General features: G+C 51.2%; 1 protein-coding gene across 1 annotated transcript in view; it reads right to left on the bottom strand.

Moving 5' to 3' along the window:
* The window catches only part of LMOD1 (leiomodin 1), a 39,391-nt gene extending 30,162 nt beyond the window's left edge, over nt 1–9,229 (bottom strand). Inside the window, exon 1 of the mRNA XM_035010337.1 lies at nt 8,768–9,229. Within this exon, the coding sequence (XP_034866228.1) occupies nt 8,768–9,028 (261 nt within the window). The 5' untranslated portion in view covers nt 9,029–9,229. The remainder of the gene's footprint in view (nt 1–8,767) is intronic.
* Nucleotides 9,230–15,241: the final 6,012 nt, after the last annotated feature.

The raw sequence follows: 15,241 nt of genomic DNA, 5'->3' as shown, positions 1-15,241 counted from the left end.
TGTTTTCTCTACCCCACCCAGGGAGCACTGAGCAGCTTTCTTGCGACCTGACGTTTAACCTCTGACTACTGTCACAGCCCCATCAGTTTCTCCCCACTTCAGTCCAGCCTGTGTCCAGCCGCCAGGGGGATCCTCCTGGACCAGCACCGTGCATGTGTCAACACAGACCAGCCCCACCTACTCTCCCCCGACCACATTTAGCAACCTGCCTGCATCCTTGCTGGTCTCCACTGTCTTCCCTCCCAGGACCAGAGGTGACCGCCTGCTGCCAAGGCCAACCCCTCCACTCCAGTGCATTCCATCTCTTTTCCTGCCTTTTCCAGTGCCATCGAGGGTTCCCTCTCTACTGAACCAACCCCCTTAGTATATAAACATGCTATCATATTCCATCTTTAAAAAAAAATTCCCCTTTGATTCCACATTTACTTCCAGCTGCTGCCGTACTTCTTTGCTTCCCATTAGAACAAAACTGGGGAAAAAAACCGAAGACACCTGTCTGTATTCTCTATCTCCAGTCCTCACTGACCATTCTCTCTCGAGTCCACTCTTCACTGCAGTGACCCCAATCTTGTCAAGGTCTCAGTGGCTTCCATCTTTCCAGTTACTACAGTCGATTCTCTGTTCTTAACTTATTAGACCTCTCAACAAGAACGGAAACAGTGGAGACTCTCTCCTCCTATAAGGCCCCGGTCCACTTGCTTTTGTGAAGCTGCTCTGAGCTTCCGCCCAACTCTCTCAGTCTCCTTCATTGGCCCCTGCTCCTCTTCCGATGCTTAAATGTTGGGGTAATGGAGGGAATGGTCCTTGGCCCTCTGCTCTTCATCCACAGCTCCTCCCTACATGATCTCTTCCAGGCTCATGGTTTTAAGTATCATTTATATACTAATGGCTCCCAGATGGAATCTCCAGCCCCACCACCCCACTGAGCTCCAGACTTGCACATGCCCAGTCATTGCAACACTTGCTCTTTGATGTCTACCAAGCACCATGAACTTGTTCAGATCAGAGTTCTTGATCTCCTCAAAACCACTCCTCTTCTGTTGTTTCCTACCTCAGTAAATGGCATCAAATCTAGCCAATAGCTCAGGCAGGCCTGGGCCCCCCACTCCTCTCTTTTCCCTGGTGAGTCCGACAGTCCTGTCTGTGCTACCTTGGAGGTCTTTCCTGAATCTGACCACTTCTCCTCCTGTCGTCCTTGGCCTCTTGCCTGAGCTACTGCACACCCTTCTAGCCGGGCCCCCTTCTCCCCCAGGCTTGCCCTCCTACCATCTATTCATCTGAACGCTGGCAGAGTGATGATGGATCCTTTAAAAAACCTAGATCAGATCACATCTCTCCCCTGCTCACAACCTTCCAATGACGTCTCACCACACTTGGAATAAAAATCCAAACTCCCTCTGCTGCACTTTGAAGTCCTGCATCATGTGAGTCCCGCTGACTTCTGGGGCCTGATCACCTCCAACCCTCCCACCCCCACCCCTGGCTCGCCCTGCTCCAGTTACACTGGCCTGGCTTTTCCTCAGACATACTACACCTGCTCCCCTGCCCAGGCCTTTCTGTGTGCTGTTCCCTCTGCTTGGAAAGCTTCCTTCAGACCCTCCCATTGGCTGCCTCCTTTGGTCCGTTCCAGGCTCTGAGCTTATGTCACCCCTGTGGCAGAGTCTTCCCTGACCACCTTACAGGAAATCGTCCTAGACCTTCTCTTGAAAGTGCATTCTTCTCCTTTATGTGTATGTGACATATACGTTATATGTGATGTGCATGTGTTCTATGTGATCTATTTAAGTACATGTATTCTCGGTCTCACCCATTAGAATGGAAGCGCCACGAGAGCGGGGACCTGGTCTCTCTTATTCACTACTCTGTGCCAGCATTCAGAAGCACCTAATGTAATGGAAACTTCCTAAACAGTTGGAGAATTCATGATTTAATGGAGTCCTCCTCCCTCCTTGTAGATACAGAACATAATTCCTGAAACCTGCCTAGGAAAAGGATGCTGAGAAGGGGGGTGGAGGCAAGAGCAGTGAAGGAAGGGACCAAACTCAAATTTAGGGTTTAGCCCTCACTACCAGGTTTCCAGCCCAGCACTCTGCGACCTGCTTTACAGATGTTTTTTTGCTTAATCCTCACAACTCTCCTGTGACTAGGTGTTATTTCCATTTTAAAGATGGGGAAACTCCGGCTCAGAGAGATAAAGTAATTTGTTCGGGTTACACAGCCGGCCACCAGCAGAGCAGGATCGGCATCCAGGTCTAGCTGGCCTCTGAAGACACTGCGCTCAGCACTAACTCAATACATTCTGCACCCAGGGCTTCACTGGAAGTTCTGCCACCACACCCCACCCCCACCCCAGGATATTCCACCTGGTGGGGGAGGGGGGGCTCTGCTGGCCTGATCCGGAAGTCAGGGCTGGGGATGTGTGCACCTGCAGAGCCCGAGGGTCCTCCACGAGAGCAGGCCGGTGAGGGGGTGGAGGTGTGTGGGAGCGGGAGGCCTAGCTATCCTAAGCAGCACCCTGCCTTCCCCACTGGTCTGGTCGTTTCTAGAGCCAACCCCAGAGACGGGTGGAGCCAAATTGGTCCAAAGCAGCCTAGGCTTTTCTAAGCTCCTGGAAGTTGCAGACAAGAATTCACTAGTCCCCAACCCTCCTCCCAATCGCCCTTTACCCCACCTCTGCCGTGTTTCCAACCCAGTCACCCACTGCAGGCCACTGAGCCTGGGGCATGAAATAAATTAGGCTCAAAGAAATCAAGACAAGGGGGCCAGGCAGGAAGTCAGTAAATAAGCCTGCCTTTTTCCTCAAGCTAGCTCCTTGCCTCTCTTCCTCCCATGCTCTCCCTCCCTTTCTGCCATTCCCTCAATCCTGCTGACAGATTGTCTTTTAATTTCACAGGTATAACGTCTGAGGAACTTCAGGGAGGAAAAGTTGCTCATGATGGGCCACTTTCAGTACCTCAGCCAATTTAATCCTCACGATAACCCTTCAAGATTGAGGTCATCTTCCCACTTGACAGTAAAGCAATGGGGCCTCCAGCAGCTATATGTTAATGAGATAGCATTAATAATGCCTCTGAGTCCAGAAGGTACTCAGGAAAGTTGAGGCTCTTCCTCAGGTAACGTGCTCACCAGCTCCAACGGGGGCAGAAGCAGAATCACACCTGGTCCTGTTTGGTTCCAAACCCCTACAGGCTTTCTATTCCCCACATGGCCCGGGGCTAAGGGACCCCTTTAGGGGAACTGAGGCTCTGAATCCAGACCCCTTCTTTCTTTGTTGGTCATGCCAAAAGAGATCAAATAAACAAGAAAGCACAGCCTGATCTGGAAAGGACTGTGTATTACGGTCCAGGATATTCTTGTTTATCCAACTTGGCAGACATACGAATGTCAGCTTCTCTTCCCCCGCCCCCCAGTCATTGTGCTTTTTTGCTGTCCCTGCAGTGTGTGTAGACTTTATGCATGTAGACTGTAGATCTCCAAGGACAGCGCCCTTGACCCCTCTGTCTTCTGTAGCTCTCCCAGTGCCCTTCATCCAGGCTTTGCCCACTGTGGGCCAGCTCTGGTATGCTGACGCCATCTGATTCAAGTCTCCAGAGTCTCTTGGGGGAGAAAGAGAGGCTGAGGGAGGGTAGCCAGGTTAGATGAGGATTTTGTCTCCACTCTGGGTGTCTGCTCAGACAGGCCTCTTCCTGCCTTAGTGTGGGGACCCGAAGCCCCCAGCCTACCAGCCACCCTTGGTCAGTGGGGCTCATGCCCGTCCCCTGACCATCTGCATCTCCCGCTCGCTGTGGGGACATTTCATGTTTACATCTCCTCCTTGGTCCTATCTGGCCTGCCTCCCTCTTGCCACATGTCCCATCCACCCAAGCTCTTCTCCCTGTGGTCCTGCTGAGAAAAGTCGAGCACCAGGGGCGGTGCCGAGGGCGTGGGAGCAGGCGCTGGGGCCTTGCCGCTTAAAATCCATCAGATCGGATAGTCTATACACACAGAAGAAAATGTATAAAATATGAGTAAGAGCAACAATGAAAACAAACACCTGCGGATCCCACCACCTAGTTTAAGAAGTTGGTTAACTAGTTTTTAAACTCTGGACAGAGGCACCTTTCAGACTTCAGGGAGAGATTTTTAAACTTGTCTAACCCTGACTGGGTGCCTGCTATCGCCTCCCCAGGTCTACAGGCCCCCCTCACCTCTTCTGCCCTCTCCACCCCAGCCTCCAGGGCTATTTTGGGTGTGTATCAGTTGGGGTTAATCTCCTTAATCATTGAGCCTTGCTGCCCAGGGCACTCCTGATAGGGCCCAGCCCTCTGCAAAGGGTAATCGGAGGGTTGTGCTGCCGGCCTCGGGCCTGCCCGGCATCCCCATCCCGGTAGAGAAGCCATGGACACTGGGCCATGAGCTGGGCCTGGTAGGGGAGGGGACCTGCTAGGCTGGGTGAGCCAGAGACCCGAGGCGATGGTGAGGAGGCCGGGTGACTGGCTAGTGGGGTGCTTCTTGTTAGCTTCTCAAGGGAGAACCTAAAAGAGCTTCCTCCACCCCCCCAGTTCAGCTGCCCCTGCTCCTGGCTGGGTGGAGGCGCTAATCCCCAGCCCCTGGTAACGCCAGGGAGAAGGGCAGGGGAGGCAGGCTGGAGATTTTTCTTTCCCACTGGGGAAGGAAAGAGAACACATGAGTTGACCTGCTGGGATCAGGTTCCTGAAACCTGAGCCAAGCACAAGGGTTTCACTCAACTGTTGGCCACACACCTGCCCAGGGGGCCTTGTCTTCCACCTGGTCAGAAGGAGAGTCCCAGAAGGACTAGGGTAGAACACACAGGCACTTTTAAAGGGAGGGAGGGAAGCCACGGGTCAGCTCTGCCAAGCCCCACCTCCCCCTCCTAACATTCATTCAACGAACAGAGGCTGAGGGCCCACCTCTGTGCTGGGCCCTATGTTAGCACTTGTCCACCAGAATCACACAAGCTGGGGAGGAAGAGAGATAAGAAAACAGGATGGGGTTGGTCCAGAGTGGCACTGGAGTGCTCAGATCAGACATGGTTCCTACACTTGCCCGGCAGTCAGGGAAGACTACCTGGAGGAAGTGGTGCCTGAGACCTCGAAGGAGGCACAGGGGTGGGTTGGGGAGAGGAGTATTCATGAAGCAGGGGGTAAACCAATCCAGGACAGCCCTGGAGTATTCTATCCACTGAGGGAGGTGCCGCCCGAGGCCCCTTGCACAGTCTACACCCACCCAGCACGATAGCCGGAGTTTGAATCTTGGGACTCCTCTTCCCCCGGAGAAACCAGAACTTAAGACCCAAACTGGGCCTGCCTCCGCTCTCAGTTTCTGTCTAAAAAAACAAACCAACATTTTGTTATGGAAAATGTCAAGCATATACACAAAAGTAGAGAGAACTGTGTAATGGGTACACATGCAGAGCCATCACCCAGCTTCCACAATTATCAACTGGTGGACAGTATTAGTTCATCTATCCCCCTACCCACTCCCCTTGCCCATATTATTTTAAAGGAAATGCCCTAATCCTATCAGTTTTCCCCATAAATATTTCAGGATCTGTGTCTAAAAGGCAAGGATCCTTTAAAAAGTATATCCATAATACCGTTATCCCACCCAAAAGGAATTAACAAAAATTCCTAATGCCATCCAATATCTTGGCAGGACTTCCTTCCCTAATCCACACTTGGTTCTAAGAGTTTGAATCCCGGGGCCACACTTGGTTTTACTATTTATGTTCCCAGCCCTGGGGGCAGGGATGAGCATTCAGCCAGGCTAGACGATGTGATAACCTGCTGCTCCTACAGCAACATAGGACTCTGTGGTCTGAGCCCCATCTCACCTCCACGGGGGTTCTGTATTTGTGTGCCTTGTGATCCTAATTGGATGATAAACTCCTCAGGCCAGGGGCTCCTTTTTTGTACCCTGGCGAGGCAGAGAGAAGGAAGCACTGTCCTTAAAGCCCGGCGGGGTACTTGTGACTGTGTGAACCTAGGGCAGTTACTCAACTTCTCTGAGCCTCAGTTTTCTGCTCTGTATCATGGGGATAAACATACCTATCTCCCAAGAAGTGTGAGGTTTAAAGGAAGAGGTGAATATGCTTCGCCTACAGAAGATTCTCAGTAAATGGTCACCTTGCTGTGCTTCCTAGAGTCGAGTTACTCTGTCTTAACTAACTTCCAGTCCGTTCCTTACAGGGAGCAAATGCCGCTAGCCGGGAGAGCTACCGCCAGTCCAGCGGCCTGGAGCCCCCACCTGGAGCCGCTCCGCATCTGCAATGTCAAAGGCCCCCCAGCCTGAGCATCCAGGGTTCGCTCGTTTGTTTACTTTGGCCCCTAGTTGAGCAGACAGGCTTGGCTTGCTCAGCCCTCAGAGGACTGATGGAAGGGAGGGGCTGGGCAGGGGGAGACAGCAATGAATTAATAATTGCATAGCTGCCATTTATTGTGTACTTATTATAAGCCAAGCCCTGTGCTAAGTGCTTTCCACTATTGTCCTCTCCGTTTTTTACAACAATCCTACGGGCTGGATTCTGTGTAGCTGAGGGAAGGGAGGCCGACTGGGTAACTTGTAAGTTACTTATTTATACTATTAGGAAGAGATGCTGGTACTCAAACCAGGCTTTCCTGGCACTTAAACAAGTTCTTAATCCCACACTTACTAGCTTGCTAATGGTGCTAAAGAGGTCACTTTGTAGGGTTCATTGCCATTCATCCAGACTTACAGAGATGACTTCTGCTCATGGCTCGGGATCACCCAGAACTCCACCCAGGCACTCTGCTGACATATGCCCTTGAACTGGATGAGGAAGAATGGGGACAGCCTATCCCTCCAAGGGAAAAATGGCCCTGACGCCATCTTCTCATGCTGAAGATGTGTACACACACACACACACACACACACACACACACACACACACCCTCCGTTCCCTGATTCAGACTCTGTCTGCAGAAACAAGTGTGCACCTGGCAGGGGTGAGGGAGGTGGGACCGGGAAAGCGAGGCTTGCCATGGTTTCAGTTGGCTGAGGAAAAAGCCTTTTGAGAATGCAATTTCCAGGAGACTGAGAGTCTCTCACACTCTCCATAGCCTAAGCATCTTGCTTGGGGATTAAGAATGTTCTGCATTTGACTTTAGCCTCAGGACTATCTTTCTGCACACCAGAAGCCACTGGGCACAGAGTCTGGGGACTAGGAGTGAGGCAAGAGCAGGGCCGGGCTCCAGAGTGAAAGTTGGGGGTCCAAGTGGGGGATTTACAGACATGCCAAAGCCCTGGGCGTGCTGCGTGGCTTTCCCTACGTGTCCTGTTAGCTGTCTTGAAGTACCAGGCCCTCACAGGGAGTGCCCTATATCCTCTCATCTTTTCCATAAATGTTCTAGTATCTGTTCATCATTATCCGAGTGGCGATCACCTTACCCACAGGGTAATGAATTTCTGAGCCTTCTGACTCCCCTCGCTCCCAACTTCTTGGGCCCAGGGTGGTAGGGATGGAGACAGAGGTCCAGCTCCTCTACCTCACTTTCCTTCATCTCTCCCTCCCCCATCCCTTCACTCAAGGGGCCAGGGCTCTGTCCGCAAACGTGCTCCGTGACTAATGTCCAGCACAATCTCTGACCCAGCCAGACATGTCACAGAAATTCCGGGAGATACTGTTGCCTTTCTCATTTCCTTTGGGAGAATGAACACATCATGTGAAGCTCTGGGTCTTGGTTTCCATAGAAGTGAAGCAAAGGACAAGAACTGAGACTGAACTTTCTCATGCAAGAATCCACAAGGACAAGAGACATGGCCAGTAAGAACCGGCTCACAGAGGACAGTTTCCCCACTAACCCCTCTCTATAGCGGACAAGGGGCTCTACGAGTCACACTCAGGTGGAGGCTAGTCTAGTTTGTCCCAAGAAAACTCACATATGAATACATGATGAATAAAGGACTCCTCCATGCCAAGCCAGGAAAACAAAAAGCAGGTCTTGCTTAAGCCCATCCTAGAAGTCAGCAGATGTTTCCAAAATGGCCCTCCTTGACCGGCCCCTCCTCTGTCCCCTCCTCAAGGCAAAACCCTGCTGGGAACTACCTTCATCCCCCAGCAAAGGGACCTTGCTGGCTTACAAAAGGACTTATGACCAACAGGAGGGGATGCTCCCTCAAGATGCTCCTCTAGGAAGTGCAAACCCCAACTTCCCTGGGAGGGAAACTGAGGCCATCCGGTGAAGATGCATTGCCCACCTCACAGATCCCTGGCCCCTGACTCCCATTGCTTTGGGAAGCCCATCTGCCCCTGCGCCTCCTCAAGTGGTTCGTGTGCCACGAGTTGCCCACAGGGCCAGAGGGCCTCAAAATGAGCGGTTCTGCGAGGAGGCCCGACTTTCTTTTCTGGGGCGGCTGCCAAGAGACTGCAAGCATCATTCTATCCTCTGCCTCCTCCCCACAACGGGTGAAACGAATGTGCAGGGGGAGAAAAGTGCGGGGGGACAAGTACGGAATCAACTCGACAATGAACGCTTCAAGGGCATTCTCCAGCTCCCATTCTGCTAGCAGCCCTATCAGCTACTGCGGGATGCTGAGTTCTCCCGACAGAGCCAACTTGTGCTTTATAACAGAAATTAGGGGTAAGAGGTTCACACTGCCCGCTCAGCAGATGGTAATCGGTTCTGAAGCGCTACATCTTTTGCCAACGAGACCTTTTCCTCTGAGGAGAGAAGCATCCTGGTCACAAGTTCAGGTCTCCCTCCCCTCCCTCCCCTCCCCCCTTCCCTCTAGCATATTGCTCACTCACATCCATGGACATCTCCCTCTGAATAAGTTTCTTGGTCTCCTTTTCACAGAAGTTGAGCATGGCTTCCCGGTTGTACGTGCCCACGGACTGCTTCTCTGTCTGGTTTCTCTGCCGCAGGCCCACGGGAATGCTCCCATCCGGATCCGCCACATCCAGCTCCTTCTCTAGCTCCTCCATCTCCTCGGGAGACAGCGTGGACAGCAGGCTGTCGATGTCAGGGTCTTCACTCACCTGCCGGCGATACTTGGCTACCTTGGACATCTTGGCAAAGTGGGCTGTGGCTCTTGTGGGGGCGGGGGGCGCTACAGGAGTCCGGGGGGGGGCACAAGCTGGTCTGGATGGAGCAGAGTGGGCTTGGGAGCAGACCCCCAGCGGATTGAGGACGTGGCTCCGCTGCCCTGCCCTGCAGACCCACAGGTGTCCAAGTGTTAACTGCAAGCTAACTCCCAAGCCCAGGGCTAGTGGACCCTGGCTGGTCTAACCGGCGGCCAATAAGACTTGACAACAGCCTGGCCCTGAAAGGAGAAGCCAATCCCCACGCAGGGGGCGGGCCTGCCTCGCTGTCAGAACTGTTTGAAACTTGAGGACATTCCAGGGAATCTTGGAGCTCTGTGTGACCAAATTTAGTACAGAGCATTTAGCCTTTTAAAGACAAGGGGGCCACGCAATGAGAAAAAGATACAAAAATGTAGAGGCTGGAAGAAGCTGATCAGACCACAGGAGAGCCAGAAAAGCAGAGACGGGGCCATGGGGGTGGGGGTGGGGGGCGGTCAGGAATAGGCCAACCCCAAGCATGCCCTGCTCAAGCACATATCCGACTTCCGCATCCCGGCTGGATGTTGCCGGGGTCGGTGCATGGTCCACTGACTCCTTTCTACTGTATTTGGTAATGTGCTGGGGGACTCCCGGTTGTTTACAGCCACGGGAAAGATACATGATTCCAGATACTCTGAACTACCCGCCCACCCATTCTCTCTGCGCAGGAGAACCTGAGTGCCAAACATCAGAGGCTCAGCCACTTTTTGAGAGAGAGAGAGAGAAAGAGAGAGAGAGAGAGAGAGAAAATAAATCTTCACTGTGTACCCAAACTGAAAACTGGTAGGCTGGGGAGAAAGTATGACCCGCACAAGTCAGGGAACTCTTAAAGGACTGTCCATTTCCAGGAAGCGCCAAGGCTCTTGGGAAGAGGGCTCAAACCTCCCTCCGTTCTCATCTGCTTCTTCCTCTGCTGGGGGATCTGTAGACAGACCTCCTTTGGGAGGGCCAAGGAGGAGCCAGGAGGTTGCCACCCACATGTAAATCCAGAGCACAACTGAGTGTGTCTTCAGGGAAATATAATTCTGGGCTGTTGGGAGGGATACTATTGCAGCGGGCCTGGCATGTTTCATAAAAGGGCTTTCCACTGCTCATCCATCACGCTGCCTGCACAAGTCACAGAGACACTCAATCTCCTTCCCCCCCCCTCCCTCCTGCCACAAAATCCCTTCTAGAAGCCCTGGTGTAACCCATCAGGGTAGATGGTTCGATCTTTCCTGGCATCTTTCCATCCTAAGCCAGAGAGAGACAGTCACCCGATCAGCATTTGCTGAGTCCAGGGATTGTCTGGGACAAAAACTTGGCCCTGCATTTAATGCCCACTGGTCCAGCTTTAGGTTACGTCTGAGGAGGGGATGGCACTGACGGGCAGGACTGGAGTGCAGAGGTGAGGCAGGTAAACCTGAGAGGCAGGGTGGAAGATGGGCTGAGAGAATCCTGGGGGTTGTCATTTTTAAAAGGCAGTTGTCATTCTGTCGGTGAGTTGGGAAGCATGTATTTATTGAGTGCTTACTATGTGTCAGGTGCAGTTCTAAGGGCAAGGCATGTAACTAAAGATAGAAAATTGGGGTGCCTGGCTGGGTCGGTTGGCAGAGCATCTGATTCTTGATCTCAGGGTCGTGAGTTCAAGCCCCATGTTGGGTGTGGAAACTACTAAAGAAAAGAAAGAAGAAAAGAAAAGAAAAGAGAGGTCCCTATCTTCTTGCAGCTTACTTTCCATCAATGAAGATAGTTAATAAATAAATAATTTCAAAGAAGTCATTAAAAAATTAAAAGCTGGGCGCCTGGGTGGCTCAGTCATTAAGCGTCTGCCTTCGGCTCAGGTCATGATCCCAGGGTCCTGGGATCGAGCCCTACATCGGGCTCCCTGCTCGGTGGGAAGCCTGCTTCTCCCTCTCCCACTCCCCCTGCTTGTGTTCCTGCTCTCGCTATCTCTTTCTCTGTCAAATAAATAAATAAAATCTTTAAAAAAAATTAAAAGCCTACAAAATGCCTCAAAAGAGAAGTCCAGGGGCCATAAGGAAGCACAACAGGGGAGGCTGGAGAGCAAGCTGGTTTCCTAGTTCAGCCTGGACTCTCCAGGCCAAAAGCCCTGAGGTATTGCTACTCACCGGTCATGTGGCTGAGACGTGGCTTCCTCACCCGTAAAACAAGGACAGAATTGGTACCAACCTTGTAAGATTGTTGTGAACATCAGGTTCGAACATACCCATGAGACAGTTAGTTGCTATACCTGATATATGGTAAACACACAATAATTATTAGCAGTTATTATAGCTTTTTACAGTTATTTACAATTATTTATTTACTCGCTTCCCGGGTTCTTTTCTCCCCATCCCACCTCTTCTCTCATCTTTTTCTTGCCTTCAGCAGTAACTACCCTCAACACACACACACACACACACACACCCTCACCTGGTTCTCGCTCATTCATTCATTCAAGCATTACTCAGATACTGCTATGTACATGTAGCCGACCAGGCACTATAGGGTGAGAGTACAAAAATAATTACAGTCTGCTTATTCTCTTTAAAATGTATAATTTATGGGGCAAAACCTAATTATACTATAAGGCAGGTGGAAGCAATTGTTAAAGAGTCCAACCGAAGATGCAGTAATTTTGCAGGGAGCGGTCAGGGTGGGCAGCCCAGAGGGTCTAGCAAAGGGCTTGAGCAACCCTGAGATGGGCTTTAGTCTGATATATTGGGTGGAAAGGACGCTTCCTACACCCGCCAACAAGCCTCTAGCCCAACCCCACCCCTACTCCGGCCCCACCTTGGGTAACTCAGTCTTCACTCTCACTCTTGCCTGGCAGGAGCTTTCTGGAAGAGGCATCATCTCCTGGAATCCCTGGCTCTGGAACCACCTTGGCCAACCTCTTGTCCTCAATCCATTCAAAGCACCTCTCTTTCCACCTCCAAGGATTTTTCTTTCTTAGGCTTTTTGCCAATGATGTTCACTCCTCCCAAAGAGCAATCAGGGCCTGAGTGCAAATAACCCGCCTTCAACCCCAGGGGCACGCTTTGTACCATCTGGTCTCAGTGGCCTTTTCTCTGGGTCCAGTGGTCTCTGCTCAAGGAACACACTTGGAAAATAAACCCACAGCTTCCAAACTTCAAGGCAGGACTCATGGCCTCCTAACCAGTGTTTCTGCACACAAACCCCTGCATCTTCTCTGCCTTGGGTCCCGCAATTCCAAACAGGGGCTCTTCTGATAGGACTCAGTCTGAAGCTTTTTGCTCCCTAGGGCCCCAGGGACTGTGGGCTCACAGACTCTGAAAGTCTTCCCTTGAAAGGCATCACAGCAGGGTCCAGAAGATTCAGAACCACAGAACCCATGAGTACAGTTCTCCTCCAGCCCCTGCAGTGAGGGACCACTGCCCCCGACTCTGTAGGGGGCAATAATTATCCAAGCTCAGAATCCACCTCCACCTGAAACAAATACATCCTGATTGTCAGGGGATTCTGGCATGGCCTAGCCCCCCTCCCCGGGAAAAATTTTTGTGCTAGAATGAAGGGGAGAGAAAGGAGAGAAAGGAGGAAAGAGAGACCTCAATCTCATAGCCAAATATGTGGTGGGGGGCTGGGCATAGGGAACCAGAACCAATTTTTTTTTTAAAGATTTTATTTATTTATTTGACAGAGAGAGAGAGCACAAGCAGGGGGAGTGGCAGGCAGAGGCAGAGGGAGAAGCAGGCTCCCCGCAGAGCAGGGGGAGCCTGATGCGGGACTCCATCCCAGGACCCTGGGATCATGACCTGAGCCGAAGGCAGTCGCTTAACCAACTGAGCCACCCAGGCGCCCGAACCAGAACCAATTTAACTGATGCTTAGGGTGGTTCTTACTTGGGCTGGATGACCAGGAAAGGCACATTTTCAGGAATCTAGGGTGGCAGTATAGGATAGCAGGTAAGACCACAAGCTCTGGAGTCAAATGACGTGGGCTCAAATCTGAGATGTGCAACCTTGAGTAAGTTATTTGACCTCTTTTACCCTTATGGGCCCCAAGTGGAACACGAGGACATTAAAAGTACCTACCCGAAGGGGAAAAAAAGTACCTACTGCACAGGGTTATGGAGTTATTAAATAGATTAAATAAGATAATGCATGTTAAGTGCATCACAGCATCAGACACATTATGAGCATAAATACATTGTTAGTCCGTACAGAATCACACTGGTTCTCTTCTTGGGGGGGAAACTGGAAGTTTCTCAAGAGCAGCAGACTTTGTCTCTGGAAAGAAGCCACTGGCCTGGCCCAGCACTCCTGAGGTGCGTGGACATGGTTAGAGGGAGCTCTGAGACAGCACAGGCCAGACTAATGTCCCCCCAGAAGGAGAGCAAGGGGGAGGGTAAGAGGGTAGACCCAAGAGATTACCTCCCCCACCCTCACCCTGACTAAAACCTCTCTACCCACCAAAGAGACACCAGGCACAGACTGCATCCCCAGACCCAAGAGTCAGCTGTGGTGCAGGCCTCATTTGTCCATGCCAATTTGAGTGTCTCACGAACTGGACCAGGCAGGACTGGGGGTTGTGGAGCCGCATACATGGCCTGTGACCTCTTGGTAGACAAAACTCTTTGGGACTCCCACTGCCTCTGGCTCAATGGAGCTCAACCTATGTAGGTCCAGGACCCTTGAAGGTACTGAGTGGTTGGGAGGTGCAGATTCTGAAAATGGCCATCCCCCTTCCTCCATAGGTTGGGTCTGTATAGAAAGAAGCATTCTTGGTTCTTTTACTCATTTGTGGTTTATTCTCTTGTACACCCCTACAGAAGCTATTTCAGGCCTCTTCCTTACCCTATGACCTCACTGTATCCTTCTAGAATGAACTCCTTTAGCTATATTAATACAGGAGATAAAACTCTAATATATCTTCATTACCCTGGAAGGGCAACAAATCCGGTCCAAGGACAGAAGGGAGACATCTCTGCTTTTACTATCCTGTAATTAAATCTGCTCCAGGGGAAGTCCCTGTCTCTAGCTTTCCAAGGCCCTTGGCGGTGGCTGCTTCTTCTTCTTCTGTTTTTTAAAGATTTTATTTATTTATTTGTCAGAGAGAGAGATAATGAGCACACACGCAGGGGAAGCGGCAGAGGGAGAAGCAGGTTCCTTGCTGAGTAAAGAGCTTGATGCAGGACTCGATCCCAGGACCCTGGGATCATGACCTGAGCCAAAGGAAGATGCTTAACCAACTGAGCCACCCAGGTGCCCCATCCAAGTCCATTGGCTTCTATAAACATTCTTGAAAAGAGAACCTGAGGGAAGTTAGTTCTTAATGCTTAGATGTGTAGACACATGAGAGCCCCATGAAGAACCGCCTCCTGACCCAGCTTACTCCTCCAGTCTTGCTTCTCGGTCATTCTCCACACCTTCTGCCCTAGAAATTTATCGCTTGATATAGCTTTGCTCTCGCTGCTTTAGTCTTTCTACTCTCCTGTGGGACTGGCAACCCATCCAGCGACAGCACCATGTTCCTTCCTGCCCACACCTTTGTTGCTGTCATTCCCTCTGTCTCTAATGTCTGGCTTTCTCCTCTCCACCGATCAAAATCTGACCATTCTTCAGGCCATGGCTTAAATGCAAGTTTATCATGTACATTTCGTGAGCACACTCAGGCCCCCAGGGCGCCCTCTCTCCTCTCAGTGCCTCTAGCACTTACCATGTTCTATGTCACACATTTTGGCAATTTTATAAAGTTGACCTGTTTCTCAAGAGTGCATTCGTTCTCCCCAAGTACATTTTGAGGACCCTGAGGGCAGCAACCATACCAATACTTTTTGTACTCTCTCCACCCTAATCCTAAAACTAATCCTAAAACTAAGGACAATCCTGAGCACAGAGTAAGGGTCTTATAATTGACTTGGTTTATAATCCCTCTAGTTTCTCTCTTGGTTCAAAATTACCTGTGCACCCTTGATATCGATCAAATGGTCATCTCTCGCCAATCTTAGGCTTGATCAGTGGCCCCTCCCCCAAGAATGGTCTAACTGTACAAGAGTGGAAGATGAATGAAAGCTAACTGAGGGGAGGGGGGTGCGTGGCAGGAGTGGATAATTACCTTAGAGTGGGAAAGAAGGTACAGGTGCCACTGCCATACTTGGCTTCTTCCTAGAGCTCATCCATCCAGGTGGTTCCCCGAGGCATGAGGGATGATTTC

Source organism: Mirounga leonina, unplaced genomic scaffold, assembly GCF_011800145.1.
Source record: "Mirounga leonina isolate KUSES-001 unplaced genomic scaffold, KU_Mleo_1.0 Mir_154, whole genome shotgun sequence".
In the NCBI taxonomy this organism is placed as follows: Eukaryota; Metazoa; Chordata; class Mammalia; order Carnivora; family Phocidae; genus Mirounga; species Mirounga leonina.
The sequence above is the reverse complement of the archived record's forward strand: the minus strand, read 5'-3'. Positions and strand labels throughout refer to the sequence as shown.